This window comes from Equus caballus, chromosome 3 (genome assembly GCF_041296265.1).
Source record: "Equus caballus isolate H_3958 breed thoroughbred chromosome 3, TB-T2T, whole genome shotgun sequence".
In the NCBI taxonomy this organism is placed as follows: Eukaryota; Metazoa; Chordata; class Mammalia; order Perissodactyla; family Equidae; genus Equus; species Equus caballus.
The window spans coordinates 72,974,992-72,987,173 of record NC_091686.1 but is presented as its reverse complement, the minus strand read 5'-3'; the positions used below and the strand labels follow the sequence as shown (position 1 = coordinate 72,987,173).

Sequence of the window (12,182 nt, the reverse complement as noted above, 5' to 3'; positions counted from 1 at the left end):
TCATCATTTTCCTTGTCTCTCTACTTCTTAACTCCCTCTCCCCTGACTTTTGTCTTCTTTTTCTTTTTTTTTTAAATATTATTTGAATATACTCATACTGACTTGTCTCTGTCCTTGAGGAGACACTTGGGGCAAGAGATACAGGAGCATACCTGTAGCTGCAAATAAAAGACACAGTAAGTGACAAAATTAATATCCCAGACTGTGGTTTCTGTAGGTGTTCAGAGACATGGAGAACATTTTGGGTTGGAGTGGTTAGATAATAGCATCCTAGAATTGATAGTAATAAGTCCGCAGATTCATGGAATTTTAAATCTATAAATGACCTGAAAAATAATCTTAACCAGTCCTATTCTTCAATTAAGTAAACAGAACCTTTTACAAGCTAACTACTTATGTTATCGAGTGATTATGCCAGAAACACGAGTAGCATTGCTTCCTATATTTTCAGCTGGCTAGCTTATTGTCCCAACACTATTTATTGAACTTGAAGTAAACATCTTTATCATAAACTAAAGGATTGTACTGAGTTTATGGATTAATTTGGACAGGATTGATATAATTAAAATAGTGAGTCTTCCCTTACAGGAACATGCTTTTTTTTCTATTTATTTTATGTTGTTTAGTGAAATTTTATAGTTTTATTCATATAGGTTTTATACAATTTGTGTTAAGGTTATATATGTGTATTTTATACTTTTTGTTGCTATTAAATGGCACTTAAAAAATAATGATTTTTATATTTCGTTATTTTTGATGATTAAGAAAGCTATTACTTTTATGTATTGGTCTGGTATTTGGCCACCTTACAAAACTCTATCATTGCTTCCAGTAATTTTTCAATTGAGTCTCTTGAATATTATAAGTGTATAGTAATATAGTCTGTAAATAACTTCCTTTTTTCCATTCTTTTCAATATATATATATTATTTCCTTTTCTTATTATGTTGGTGTGAAATTCTAGTAGAATGTTTGATTTAGTCCTTTAAATTAATTTATATCTTATTTCCTGTAAGAATAACTAGTTCCTTAATTAATTTTAATTTATTGCTCACATCTGGCCTTCTTTCATGATCATCACTGTCTCTGATCTTGGGTTCATTCCCAGTTTCTGTGGGGAAGACTTACTCTTTTGGAGGCTCATGCTTTACCTCCAGGGGGTTGTGCATCTGTCAGCAACAGTGTTGCTGAGATTTTACACTTAAACACAGCTCTAGTTTCTATCTTCTAGAAACTCTCCACTCTTTTAGTCCATTGATGGCAAGACTTCTGTCATTTTTAGGCACATTGGGTTGTTTTTATTTTTCTTCTAGTTCCGTGAGATTTAAGGAGAGAATGAGGGATACATGCTTATTTTTATTCAGCAATCTTGCCTTGGAAATCAGGCTAGAAACACTTTGAAGGAATAATTAATAAAATTTGGTAAATGCTTAGTTAATGCAGAAGAAGGGGTCAAAATTGACTTTAAGATATAAGGACTAGGTGAGTGGAAGAATGGGAATATCATGAACTGAAAGTAGGGAAAGAGACTAGACTAAGGGCCAAAAATGAGGACTGCTAAATGATACTTTTCCTTTTTAAAATGAGCTTCAATATAAACTCAGAAATCTAACCCTAGCATATAATATTTGTTTAATAAAGTGTGGATAAATTGATGATATAGATTCTTTTTTTGATCTGGCACTGTCTCCAAACCAAAGTATAGCTAAACTCGTAATCTTTTAGTTATTGTTCACTTTTTCAAACACTAGCTATTCATACTTTGTTCTAATGTCCCTAATTTCTTCATCTCTTTTTTGATTGTATTCATCTTCCCAAGCCTCACAATAGCTGAGAAGGTTGTCATACACCTTAAATAATACCAAAGCCTGACATTCTTAGAGTGAATAGTAGCTTTAGTCTTAGGGTGTTCCAAAAAGCTGTAAGGTGGAGTTATGGGAATTTTTCCAGTATCACTCATGCAATTCCTATTTTTAAGAAGCTCAGTCTCTTGGCACACCCAGTAGGAAAAGGGTTGTCAGATATTTGACCTGAAATCAAATGCCAAGTTTCAGAAACCCATTTAGGACTATTGGGCAGGGCTTTAAGCAGAGATTTCAGAACTAAGTATTTTCCCAAATATAAGGAAGAACAATATTGGAAATTTGTATCAAAAGAGACACATATCACAAAATCCACATCTTTCTTTTTCATATGAGGTGGGTTTAATTTCTACTTTTCCCAACTTCTTTACCTCACTCCATCCTCCTTTCTCCTTTCGATAGCACATGTTTGCTAGTCTGGTACTCTCAGATATGGAGTGAAAGTTGGGTCTATGGTTCCTTCTGCTATCTTACAGTAACCACCCCCCTCCATGTCTACAGACATCCTGAGTGTCTAGTATTTATTTCTTCTGTGCTTGTTTCCCAACTACAGAAAACTAGTACATCAGTAATTTTTGTAAGATTTTTCATATCATTTGAAATGTGAATAATAGCTCTGTAATGTTGGCTGCATTTTTTGATAAACTTTGGATCTTAATTCCTTCATGGCTAGAAAATTAATGTACAATGATTTCCATTTAATAATACTTCAGATAAGTATTTTGTTTTAAAAATAGTCTGGATTAGAGAGTACAGTAATCTTGAATTTAGACTACTGCTGGAATTTTAGTTTTCTGATATGTTTTGAAGGGTAGGAAACTGGATGAACGCTCACATCCTTTTTACTGAAACCAAAATGTTGCAAACCCATATTAGATGAAACAGGAATCCTGAATATTGTCTTTCACTTTATTATCTTTTGAAAATTATATATGTCTAATCTTGATAAATTCTATAGATAATCTGTCATTTGATATGCTGCCCCAAAGAGAGGCATATACCTAAAGGTGATATGTTCATACCAGGTTCAGATTAGCTCAGGGAAAAATTTATTACTTGACAAATGCCTTGGTTATATGGTGACCGAAGATGCCCCCTCCTCTTAGACATTCTGGTAAGTGGTTTGATGTATGAGCTCAGCCAGCCTGTTTTGTATGGATAATCTTGGGTACCTTACACATATCTGGTATCATTTTGGTCATCTATAATCCAATGAATTTGTATGTGAAAAATACATAGAATTTGGAAGTAGATGTAATCTGAGATGGGTTCAAGATTGTATAATATTTGCATGCTCTTTAATTTTAGGACAATAGATCATAAAAAACATGTAAGCATACTTGCAATATGACTTTGGTTAAGTTAACCTCTTAGAGCCTCAGTTTCCTCATATGAAAAATTGGAATGTTGTGAGGATCAAATAAATTAATGCATGAAGTGCTTAGACCAGTGCTGACAATTACTAGAGCTAATTTTATTGTTAAGGTATTGCTCCACTCCTAATTTGTAGAATTTCTATTCACCGTAATGGGACATCATATTTGCTGGGAGCTACGAAAAAAATAAGAAATGACATAGAGATTCCTTTTGAGTTGCTCACTAGAAAACCACATGTCTAAAACATAAAGGTGTTCCCCATGAAGGCCTATCCTCTGTAGTTAAAGAAACTATAATTCACAGTAAAGCAGCATCTCTCTTTGTCCACTTTCTTTCCTCTTTTTAGAGTGAATCATCACAAGAATTATTTAATGGAAATCAGAAAAAGAAAAATAGGCTGTAGGTATTATAATAATGACTAATAGGTAAATTTGTTTAATGATTCACAGCTCCATTTGGTAAATGCTATTATCACCAGTGTTGTACTTATGAGTGTTGCGTACATAGTAATAATTATAATACATGGAGCATTGTATTAAATGAAAATAGAAAGAATGGCATGTAAAAGCAGGCACTCTGATGCTTGTAAATGAAAAAGTATGAGAAATATCTGGTGACTGTTTTAATGCAGATGAGTTAGCAAATGAAAATAAGGGCTGATAAGGAGTCTGAAGCAAGATGTTCAGGATTGGTGGTTGATCAACTAAGATGATATGATAAATGATAAGACTGATAGTTTTAGAATATTCACTTGTGAAGTAAACATAGGTTAATTGACTTGAATGAGTTGATCTCAATTTATAGCAGAAAAGGTTATTTTCTTAGTGTGGGATATTTGGAGTTATTTTAAAGTTATGTATTAATTTTGTTTTATACTTAAATTTACTAAGAATATTATGTTCCTATTTTAGGTAATTATTTCTTAGGCTATCTTTTTTTAAGGGCTTGCAGAATAATAGGACTTCTGCTAAGATCATGACATATTTCATCATATGTAATGCCTATAACAATCCTATAGTATAGGTACTTATCTAATTTTTAGTTGAAGAAACATATTCTGAGAGATTAAGTAACTTGTACAAGTCACACAGCTAGTAAATAGCTAGATTTAGAATTAAACAAGGACTCTGAGTCTAAATCCTATTTCTTAACCATTGTATTGAATTGCTTCCTTGTCATTTTCTTTTTATCATAAATCTAAACTGAAATTGGAGATTTTCTTTCTCCGTTTTCTGTATAGTAACTCTCGGTGCAATGGTAAAACAACTTCAAGACTTTTAAAGACTCTGAATTTATTAGAAACTGGGAGGTAGTGGGATGTTCTGGAAAGACTACAAGCTTTAGTTATATAGGATGAGTTCTGAACATGTTCTGTCAGAAATCTGCTTGAGTAACTGGAATATGAATGATGCCATCACTGCTCTTGACAGAGTTTGGTTTGGTTGATAGAATTATTTGAGCTAATTAGAGTGGTATCTATGATAAAGGAACCTTGTATGTAAGGGGCAATCAAGGCTCTTTGTTAGGTCTTTAGTCAGGTAAAGCTTAACTTAAAACAAAGCATGTTCTTAAGTAGACATTTTAAAATTTTCATTCTACACTGAGGAGCTACAAGATGATCTTTATTTTAGTGTATATGTTCTCTTCTACATTGGCCATTCCTCTTCCTGAAGGACTTTGTAGTTTAGGAGCAGGATCAGCATGGCCTTGGTCAGGTATCTTGGAGGTGGATATATTTTATTCATTTAGTTTATTAATACATTGGAAATATTTGTTGATTGTCTTTTACATGTTAGGCTTTTCTTTGGTATTCTCAAAATGTGTCCCTCTTACAGTTTTTTTCCCGGTACATGTTTTCTAACTGACTTTCTGAAAGGACTGACTATTCTAATCTAGAACCAAGGTAATGGTAAGAAATAGTGTAAAATTATCAATCATTTCCAACTTGGAAAGTAATTGTTAGGATTCTGATACTTCTAGGAGCATAGCATTTAAAAAGACAATGCACAGAAAAAAATTTCAACTTACCAAAGTCACTATCTTTTTATTTAGGTCCGTATATTCTTGTGAATATGGTTTTTCAAACTTGCTGTCATAGTCAATGTTATTGACTTTAAAGCTGATGTGATAATAGAAAGTTGTCTTCCCTAAGAAGGAGAGAAAAGAAAAAAATAGTTCTCACTTTGCCCATCATGTAACTGCTTATATTCTTTAGAAAATCATGGGAAATAGAATACTCTGATGAAATTTCAGGTAACAACATTTAAGTAGTTTTGATTACTGGTGATTGTTGTAATAACTTTGACAGAGAAATGTTTACTAAATTTTAGTCTTACGGAAGAATGTATTCAGAATTTTTAATGTAAGAATTCAATGTGCCAGCTTTCAAGTTTGGGCAATCTAGAGAAAGATATCTTACTATGAGAAGAAATTATATTAAAGCATAGATAATTATCTTAGTCTTTATGATCACCACAAATTACATTTAGGGAAATCAGTGGATCCTAGGTTTTATCATTTATGAAGTATCTAGGAAATGAAAATGAATAAAGGAGAAAGTAAAATGAGGTATGACATATAAATACTGCAAGTTAAGTAAATAGAACTAAGAATTCAATCTACAGCTTTAGAAGAGTGAAGCAAAGGATAAAATTGAGCGTTAGTTTGGACTGTACTATTTTAACACATCAAATGTAGTAGAAATTAAATTTTTTGGTAACCTTTCTCAGGTCCCATCATACCCCTCAACTCTAAAGACTGGGAGGGCACAATGACAGAGAGAGAGGAGAGGAGAGGGGAAAGGAGAGGTGCAAAACGGAAGAAGAGAGAAAAAGAGATTGAGGAGTAAGAGTATTTTGTAACCTTCTGAGAAAATCCTTCATGTCAGTGGCTACAGTTTATTATTTGAAAAAATCTTTCCTGTACACTCACAAATAATCAAAGAAATGCAAAAAATGAGGTAGCATTTTTCTTGGATCAAATTGGAAAAGATGACAAAAATAATAATACCCAGGCTGGGGCAGCTATACTTATATCAGAAAAAACAGACTTTAAGTTAAAAACAGTAACAAGAGACAAAGAAGGTCATTATATAATGATGAAGGGGTCAATTCATCAAGAAGATACAACAGTCATAAGTATATATGCATCCAACATCGAAGCATCTAAATATATTAAGCAAATACTAACAGATGTGAAGGGAGAAATAGACAACAATATAATAATTAGTAGGGGAGTTCAGGACTCTACTTTCAACAATGGATAGATCATCTAGAGAGAAAATCAACAAGGAAACATTGGACTCGAACCATACCTTAGACCAAATGGACCTAACAGACATATACACAACATTCCATCCAACAGCAGCAGAATGCACATTCTTCTCAAAGGCACAGAGATCCTTCTCCAGGGTAGATCATATGATAGGTCACAAAGCAAGTCTTAGCAAATTTAAGAAGATTGAAATCATACCAAGTATCTTTTTTTGACCACAAAGGTGTGAAACTAGAAATCAATAACAGGAGGGAAGCTAGAAAAGTCACATATATATGAAAATTAAACAACACACTCCTGAACAACGAGTCAAAGCAGAAATCAAAAAGGAAATGGAAAAATATCTTGAAACAAGTGAAAATAGAAACACAGCATACCAAAACTTATGGGATGCTGGTAAAGCAGCTTTAAGAGGGACTTTTATAGTGATTAATGTCTACATTAAGAAAAAAGAACACTCTCAAATAAACAAATTAACTTTATACCTCAAGGAACTAGAAAAAAAGGAACTAAGCCCAACCTTATCAGAAGGAAGGAAATAACAAAGATCAGAGCAGAATTAAATGAAATAAAGACAAGAAAAACAATAGAAAAGATTAAAGAAAGTAAGAGTTGGTTTTTTGAAAAGATGAACAAAATTGACAAATCTTTAGCTAGACAAACTGAGAAAAAAAGAGAAAAGATGAATAAATAAAATCAGAAATGAAAGAGGAGACTTTACAACTGATGCCATAGAAATACAAAGGATCATAAGAAACCACTATGAACAATTATGAACCAACAGATTGATAACATAGAAGAAATTGATAAATTCCTAGAAACATACAAGCTACCATGACTGAATCATGAGGAAATACTAAATCTGAACAGACCAATAACAGGTAAGGAGATTGAATCAGTAATCAAAACCCCCCAACACAGAAAACCTCAGGACCAGGTGGTTTTATTGGTGAATTCTACCAAACGTTTAAAGAAGAATTAATACCAATTCTTCTCAAAATTGTCTAAAAAATAGAAGAGGAGGGAACACTTTTAAACTCATTTAATGAGGCCAGCATTACTCCTATACCAAAGCCAGATAAGGACACTACAAGAAAACTATAGACCAATATCCCTGATAAATATATCTGGAAAAATCCTTAACAAAATATGCAAACTGAAGTCAACAACACATTTAAAGGATCATATACGATGATCAAGTGAAATTTTTTCCTGGGATGCAAGGATGGTTCAATATAGGCAAATCAGTAAATGTGATACACCACATTAATAGAATGAAAGATAAAAACCATATGATCATCTCAATAGATGGAGAAAAGGCATTTGACTAAATATATCCTTTCTTGTTGTGAAAATGCCAACCCATTGAGTCTAGAAGGAACATACCTCAATATAATAAAGGCCATCTATGACACACCCACAGTCAACATCATACTCAAGGGTGAAAAATTGAAAGTTCTTTTCCAAGATCAGGAGCAAAACAAGGGTGCCCACTCTCACCACTTCTATGTAACATAGTAGTGGAAGTCCTAGCGTGAGCAATCAGGCAAGAGAAAGAAATAAAAGGCATCTGAATTGGAAATGAAGAAGTAAAATTGTCTTTATTTGCAGATGATATGATCTTATATATAGAAAATCCTATAGACTCCACCAAAAAATGATTAGAACTAATCAAGTTCAGTAAAGTTGTGGGATACAAAATTAACATACAGAAACCAGTAGTGTTTCTATACACTAACAATGAAATATCTGAAATAATATATGTGTATGGTGGTAATCATTTTGCAATATATATGTGTATCAAATCAACTCACTGTACACTTTCAAATTACGCAATGTTATATGTCAACTATATTTCAATAAATTTGAATAAGGAAAATTCCAAAGGAGCATAATAATTTTGTTGTGATATATTTTTATTCATAAATACTGTATGACTTCTTATTTTTCTGTTAAACGATCAGGGTTGAGAATCTAGGGCATTGAGACAGTATTATGTTACATAACTTGGACTACTAAATAAATTTCAAACACTAGACAGGAAAGCCATTCTCTAGCTCTGTTATCCTATTGGAACACCGAGCCCTGAATTAGAAAGTGTAAAATGAGTGCTACTGTTGGCATTCAGAGCAACTAGCAGACTATCGTAACAAAGGGTTAGCTTCTCTTCTTCAAATGTAACCTAGACCTTGAGCAGAGAAAAAAATTTATGACCTAGGATTTCTTCTAAGCATTATTTTCATTGGTTGTTCCTTTCTAGAAGAGTCATATTTTTCACATAATACAGATCACATTCTGGGCTAGAGTTAAGAACTCCTGGGAGGACTAGATCCTGACTAATTCTTCTCTTTGCATTTTTATTTAGTCTATATTTTTTTACTGAGATATAATTGACATGTAACATATTAGTTTCAGGTGTATAACAGACTGATTCAATTTATGTATATATTGTGAAATGATCACCACAATAAGCCTATTTTTATGTGCATTCAAGCTTGAGAAGTAAGGCTTAGGTGCTCTCAGCCCAGGCTTCCAGTTAGGATCATATGTGGAGTTTTAAGAGCTATCATCGCTTGTGCCCTCTCTCACAGATTTTGTCTATTGGTTTGGATGGGAGCATCAATGTTGTTTTAATTCAGTGCTCTAGGTGATTCTAAGGTGAGGCCAGGGATAAGTATGAGGGCTCTAGAATATGTTTATGAGAGTTGAGGCACTCCTTTGGCCCAAGGGGAGGTAACAAGGTTTGCTCTACATGAGTTTGGCAGGGGCAGGTCAGCGCAGCCCACATTATCCATGTTATAGCAGAATTTTTGGGCAACTTTGGGCAGGGAGGGCCCCTGAAGATGGGGAAGAAGAAACTCAAAGTTTGGTCTCCATGTAGGAGCTCATTGTTACTGAATCTCTCCTGAGACAAAGGACAGGGTGGACATTCCAGCATTTCAAGACCCTTCTGCTTGTGGCTGTGGTGGTAGCAGGTGAAGGGTCTGTGCTGAAGCCTTTAAAGGCATATTCTCAAGATGCAGATGTGATTTCTCCACATAATCTCACCTGAGGAAGAAACCCAGAGAAGGAAGAAGAGGATGAAATTGTAGGTTTTCAGGTAAATGTGTCCTGGGTCAGAGGTTATGTCCTCTTTTCCTCCTGTAATGCCGGGGTTTCATAACATGCAAACATTTACTTCTGTACCTTTGGTGTTCCTGTCTAACAAGTTTGTTTTCAACTCCCTTTTTTTCCTTCTCTTCCTATGACAGTCAAAGGTAACTCTTTAGAGCACTTCTTCCCTGTATCCCAGAGCCTTCTCTCCATTTTCTCCATTCAGACTTCTGATACGCCTTGAGCAATTCCCACCATAAATTAAAGACCTGAAACTACGGAAAATGTTCCCTTTGTGATAGATCAACTTGGGAAGGTATTGGCATGCAAGATTCCTATGTGGGATGACGTGGGGTCCTGGGATGTCAGTGAAGAAGGAGAATGTAGTGTTCAGGTCCCATCCAGATGTTCCATCAGCTCTGTGTAGACCAGGATTAAGAAAATACACATCTGAAAAGGATGGCATTAATGGCCCAGAATAACTCAGAAATTTCTGAAAAGAAGAGTAATTAGAAGAGTTGGGATTTCTAGAATGCTAAAAGAAGATTACTCAAATATACTATTAGAGATAACAGGATATGGGTGCTCTATGGCTTGACATTTGATTAAAATGATGTTTTTCGTGCTTAGATTTAGATTATGATTTACTTGTTTTTCTGGTCAATAATATCACAGCAGTTATGTGTCCTTTGGCAAACATTAGACACTTGAAATTACTTTATCCCATCACAACTGATGTCCACTTCATTCACTTGGTTCAGGGGCTCTCTGCCAGATTCCTCCACTACTTCTCTTTGTATTTTTAAAAAATTCCTGAAAAGTAATCTGAAAATGTTGTTTAAGGAAATGGATTTATGTTGAATTTTTTTTTAAGATGCCACTTGTCCTTTGAGAAATAGAATTCTTTTTGTGATTAGAACTATACATATGTTGTGGGCTTATAATTAACCGATAGCAGTATCAGTGCACTTTCCCTGTATGGTTCTAAACCTGGATGTTTCTCACACCTGGTGACTTATTTGCTCAAAACTGGGTTGAGGTGGCAACCAATTGCTCCCATTCTTGGCTGCTGTTATCTTAGAAGATGAGTTAATTTAAATACCCTCAGCTTGGTCCTTGGCTTCTGTTATCCACATTTAAGGCTTGCTGAAAGTAGTCCTCCAGGCCAGGATCTCTCAAACATACCTCTGGAGAGTCAAAGAGATGCCTTTTGCATAATCTATTAGAGTTGACATTAAACTTGTCACTGAAGAGACAGTCTAGGAAAAGTACCTCACATATTTATCAGTTTAGCTCTTTGATAAGAAGCAAGAAAACAAAGCAAATAAGTTGGAATTTAAGAAGAAATTATTTTTGCCTATACTTTGATGCTTTCCCTTTTCTTTTCTTTTCTTTGAAAGTGAAATTGCTTTTTTGGGGGCTAACAGTTTTCATTTATAGATAGAACAAGAAGATTTGGAAATATCCTGAAATAGTAGTAGTGAGAAAACCAACGAGAAAGAACTTTCTCCAGGCATGTTCAGAAACTTTACTGGCAATCTCATCTGTCAATTTCCTCACCAATTACTCACAGCCTAACCTATTGCAATAGAATATTAATCTCCTGAGGAAGAAACTATGTGTTATTTCTTGATATTCTTTCTTTCCTTTTCCTGTAGTGATCCAATTTGTGATTTATAACTAAGAAGATCCTATCCAAAAATAAAAACTACATTTTCTTACCTCTGTTACATCTAAGAGTGATCTAGTGCATTTAGGTTCTAACAAATGGAATGAAAGGGAAAGTGATATGTTCAACTTCTGAGATGTTTTCTCCTTGAAAGAGGGCATGCTCTTCTTCCTTTTCGGCCTCTTGGCTGGTTGGAATGTGGACATCATGGCCAGACTGGCACAGGCACTTCGGACACTGAGATGCTCCGGATAAAGTAGGTCATGGTGGGGTAACAAGATAGAAGGATCCTGGGTCCCTGACATCTTGAAGTGACATACTGAATCTGGGTCTCTGACCTCTGAACTTATTTCTATCAGAAACTTATGTGTATCTGTCTCCCTCTAGATCAGTGATTTTCAACCTTCGTTGCACATTAGAACCACCTGTGGAGCTTTGAAAATGACAATTTCCACTCTAGCCAGCATCTTTGAGAGTGGGGCTTGTGTACTAGTATTTTTTTTTTTTTTTAAAAAAGGGTTTCCAGGTAATTCTAAGGTGCAGCCAGTGTTAAGATTCACTGCTCTAGATCAGGAGTCAGAAAATTGTGAATCTAGCCTGCCACCTGGTTTTGTATGGCCTGTGAGCTGAGAATGGTTTATATACTTTTCAAAAGTTAAAGTCGAAAGAAGAATAATATTTTGTGACATGTGAAAATTATATGAAATTCAAATTTCAGTGTCTGTGAATAAAGTTTTATTGGAAAATGGCTACATTCATTTATTTACATACTGGCTACTTTAGGACTACAAAAGAAGACTCAAGTAGTTGTAATGGAGACTATTACGGCCCATAGAGAGGAAAATAGATACTATTTGGCCCTTACAAGAAAAGTGTGCCGACCTTGGTGTAGACGCTGAGTATTTTTA

At 34.4% G+C, this 12,182-nt stretch overlaps 1 protein-coding gene and 1 long non-coding RNA gene across 3 annotated transcripts in view; one reads left to right on the top strand and one right to left on the bottom strand.

Annotated features, from left to right (window-relative positions):
• The window catches only part of LOC111772899 (uncharacterized), a 107,827-nt gene that overhangs the window by 80,820 nt on the left and 14,825 nt on the right, over window positions 1-12,182 (top strand). The gene's annotated exons all lie outside the window — the stretch shown is intronic.
• Window positions 1-12,182, bottom strand: part of LOC138923464 (transmembrane protease serine 11C-like) — a 65,505-nt gene that overhangs the window by 43,435 nt on the left and 9,888 nt on the right. For both annotated transcript variants that reach the window (XM_070262394.1, XM_070262395.1), the window contains exon 3: window positions 5,268-5,386. In XM_070262394.1, coding sequence (XP_070118495.1) covers window positions 5,268-5,386 — 119 coding nt within the window. The remainder of the gene's footprint in view (window positions 1-5,267; window positions 5,387-12,182) is intronic.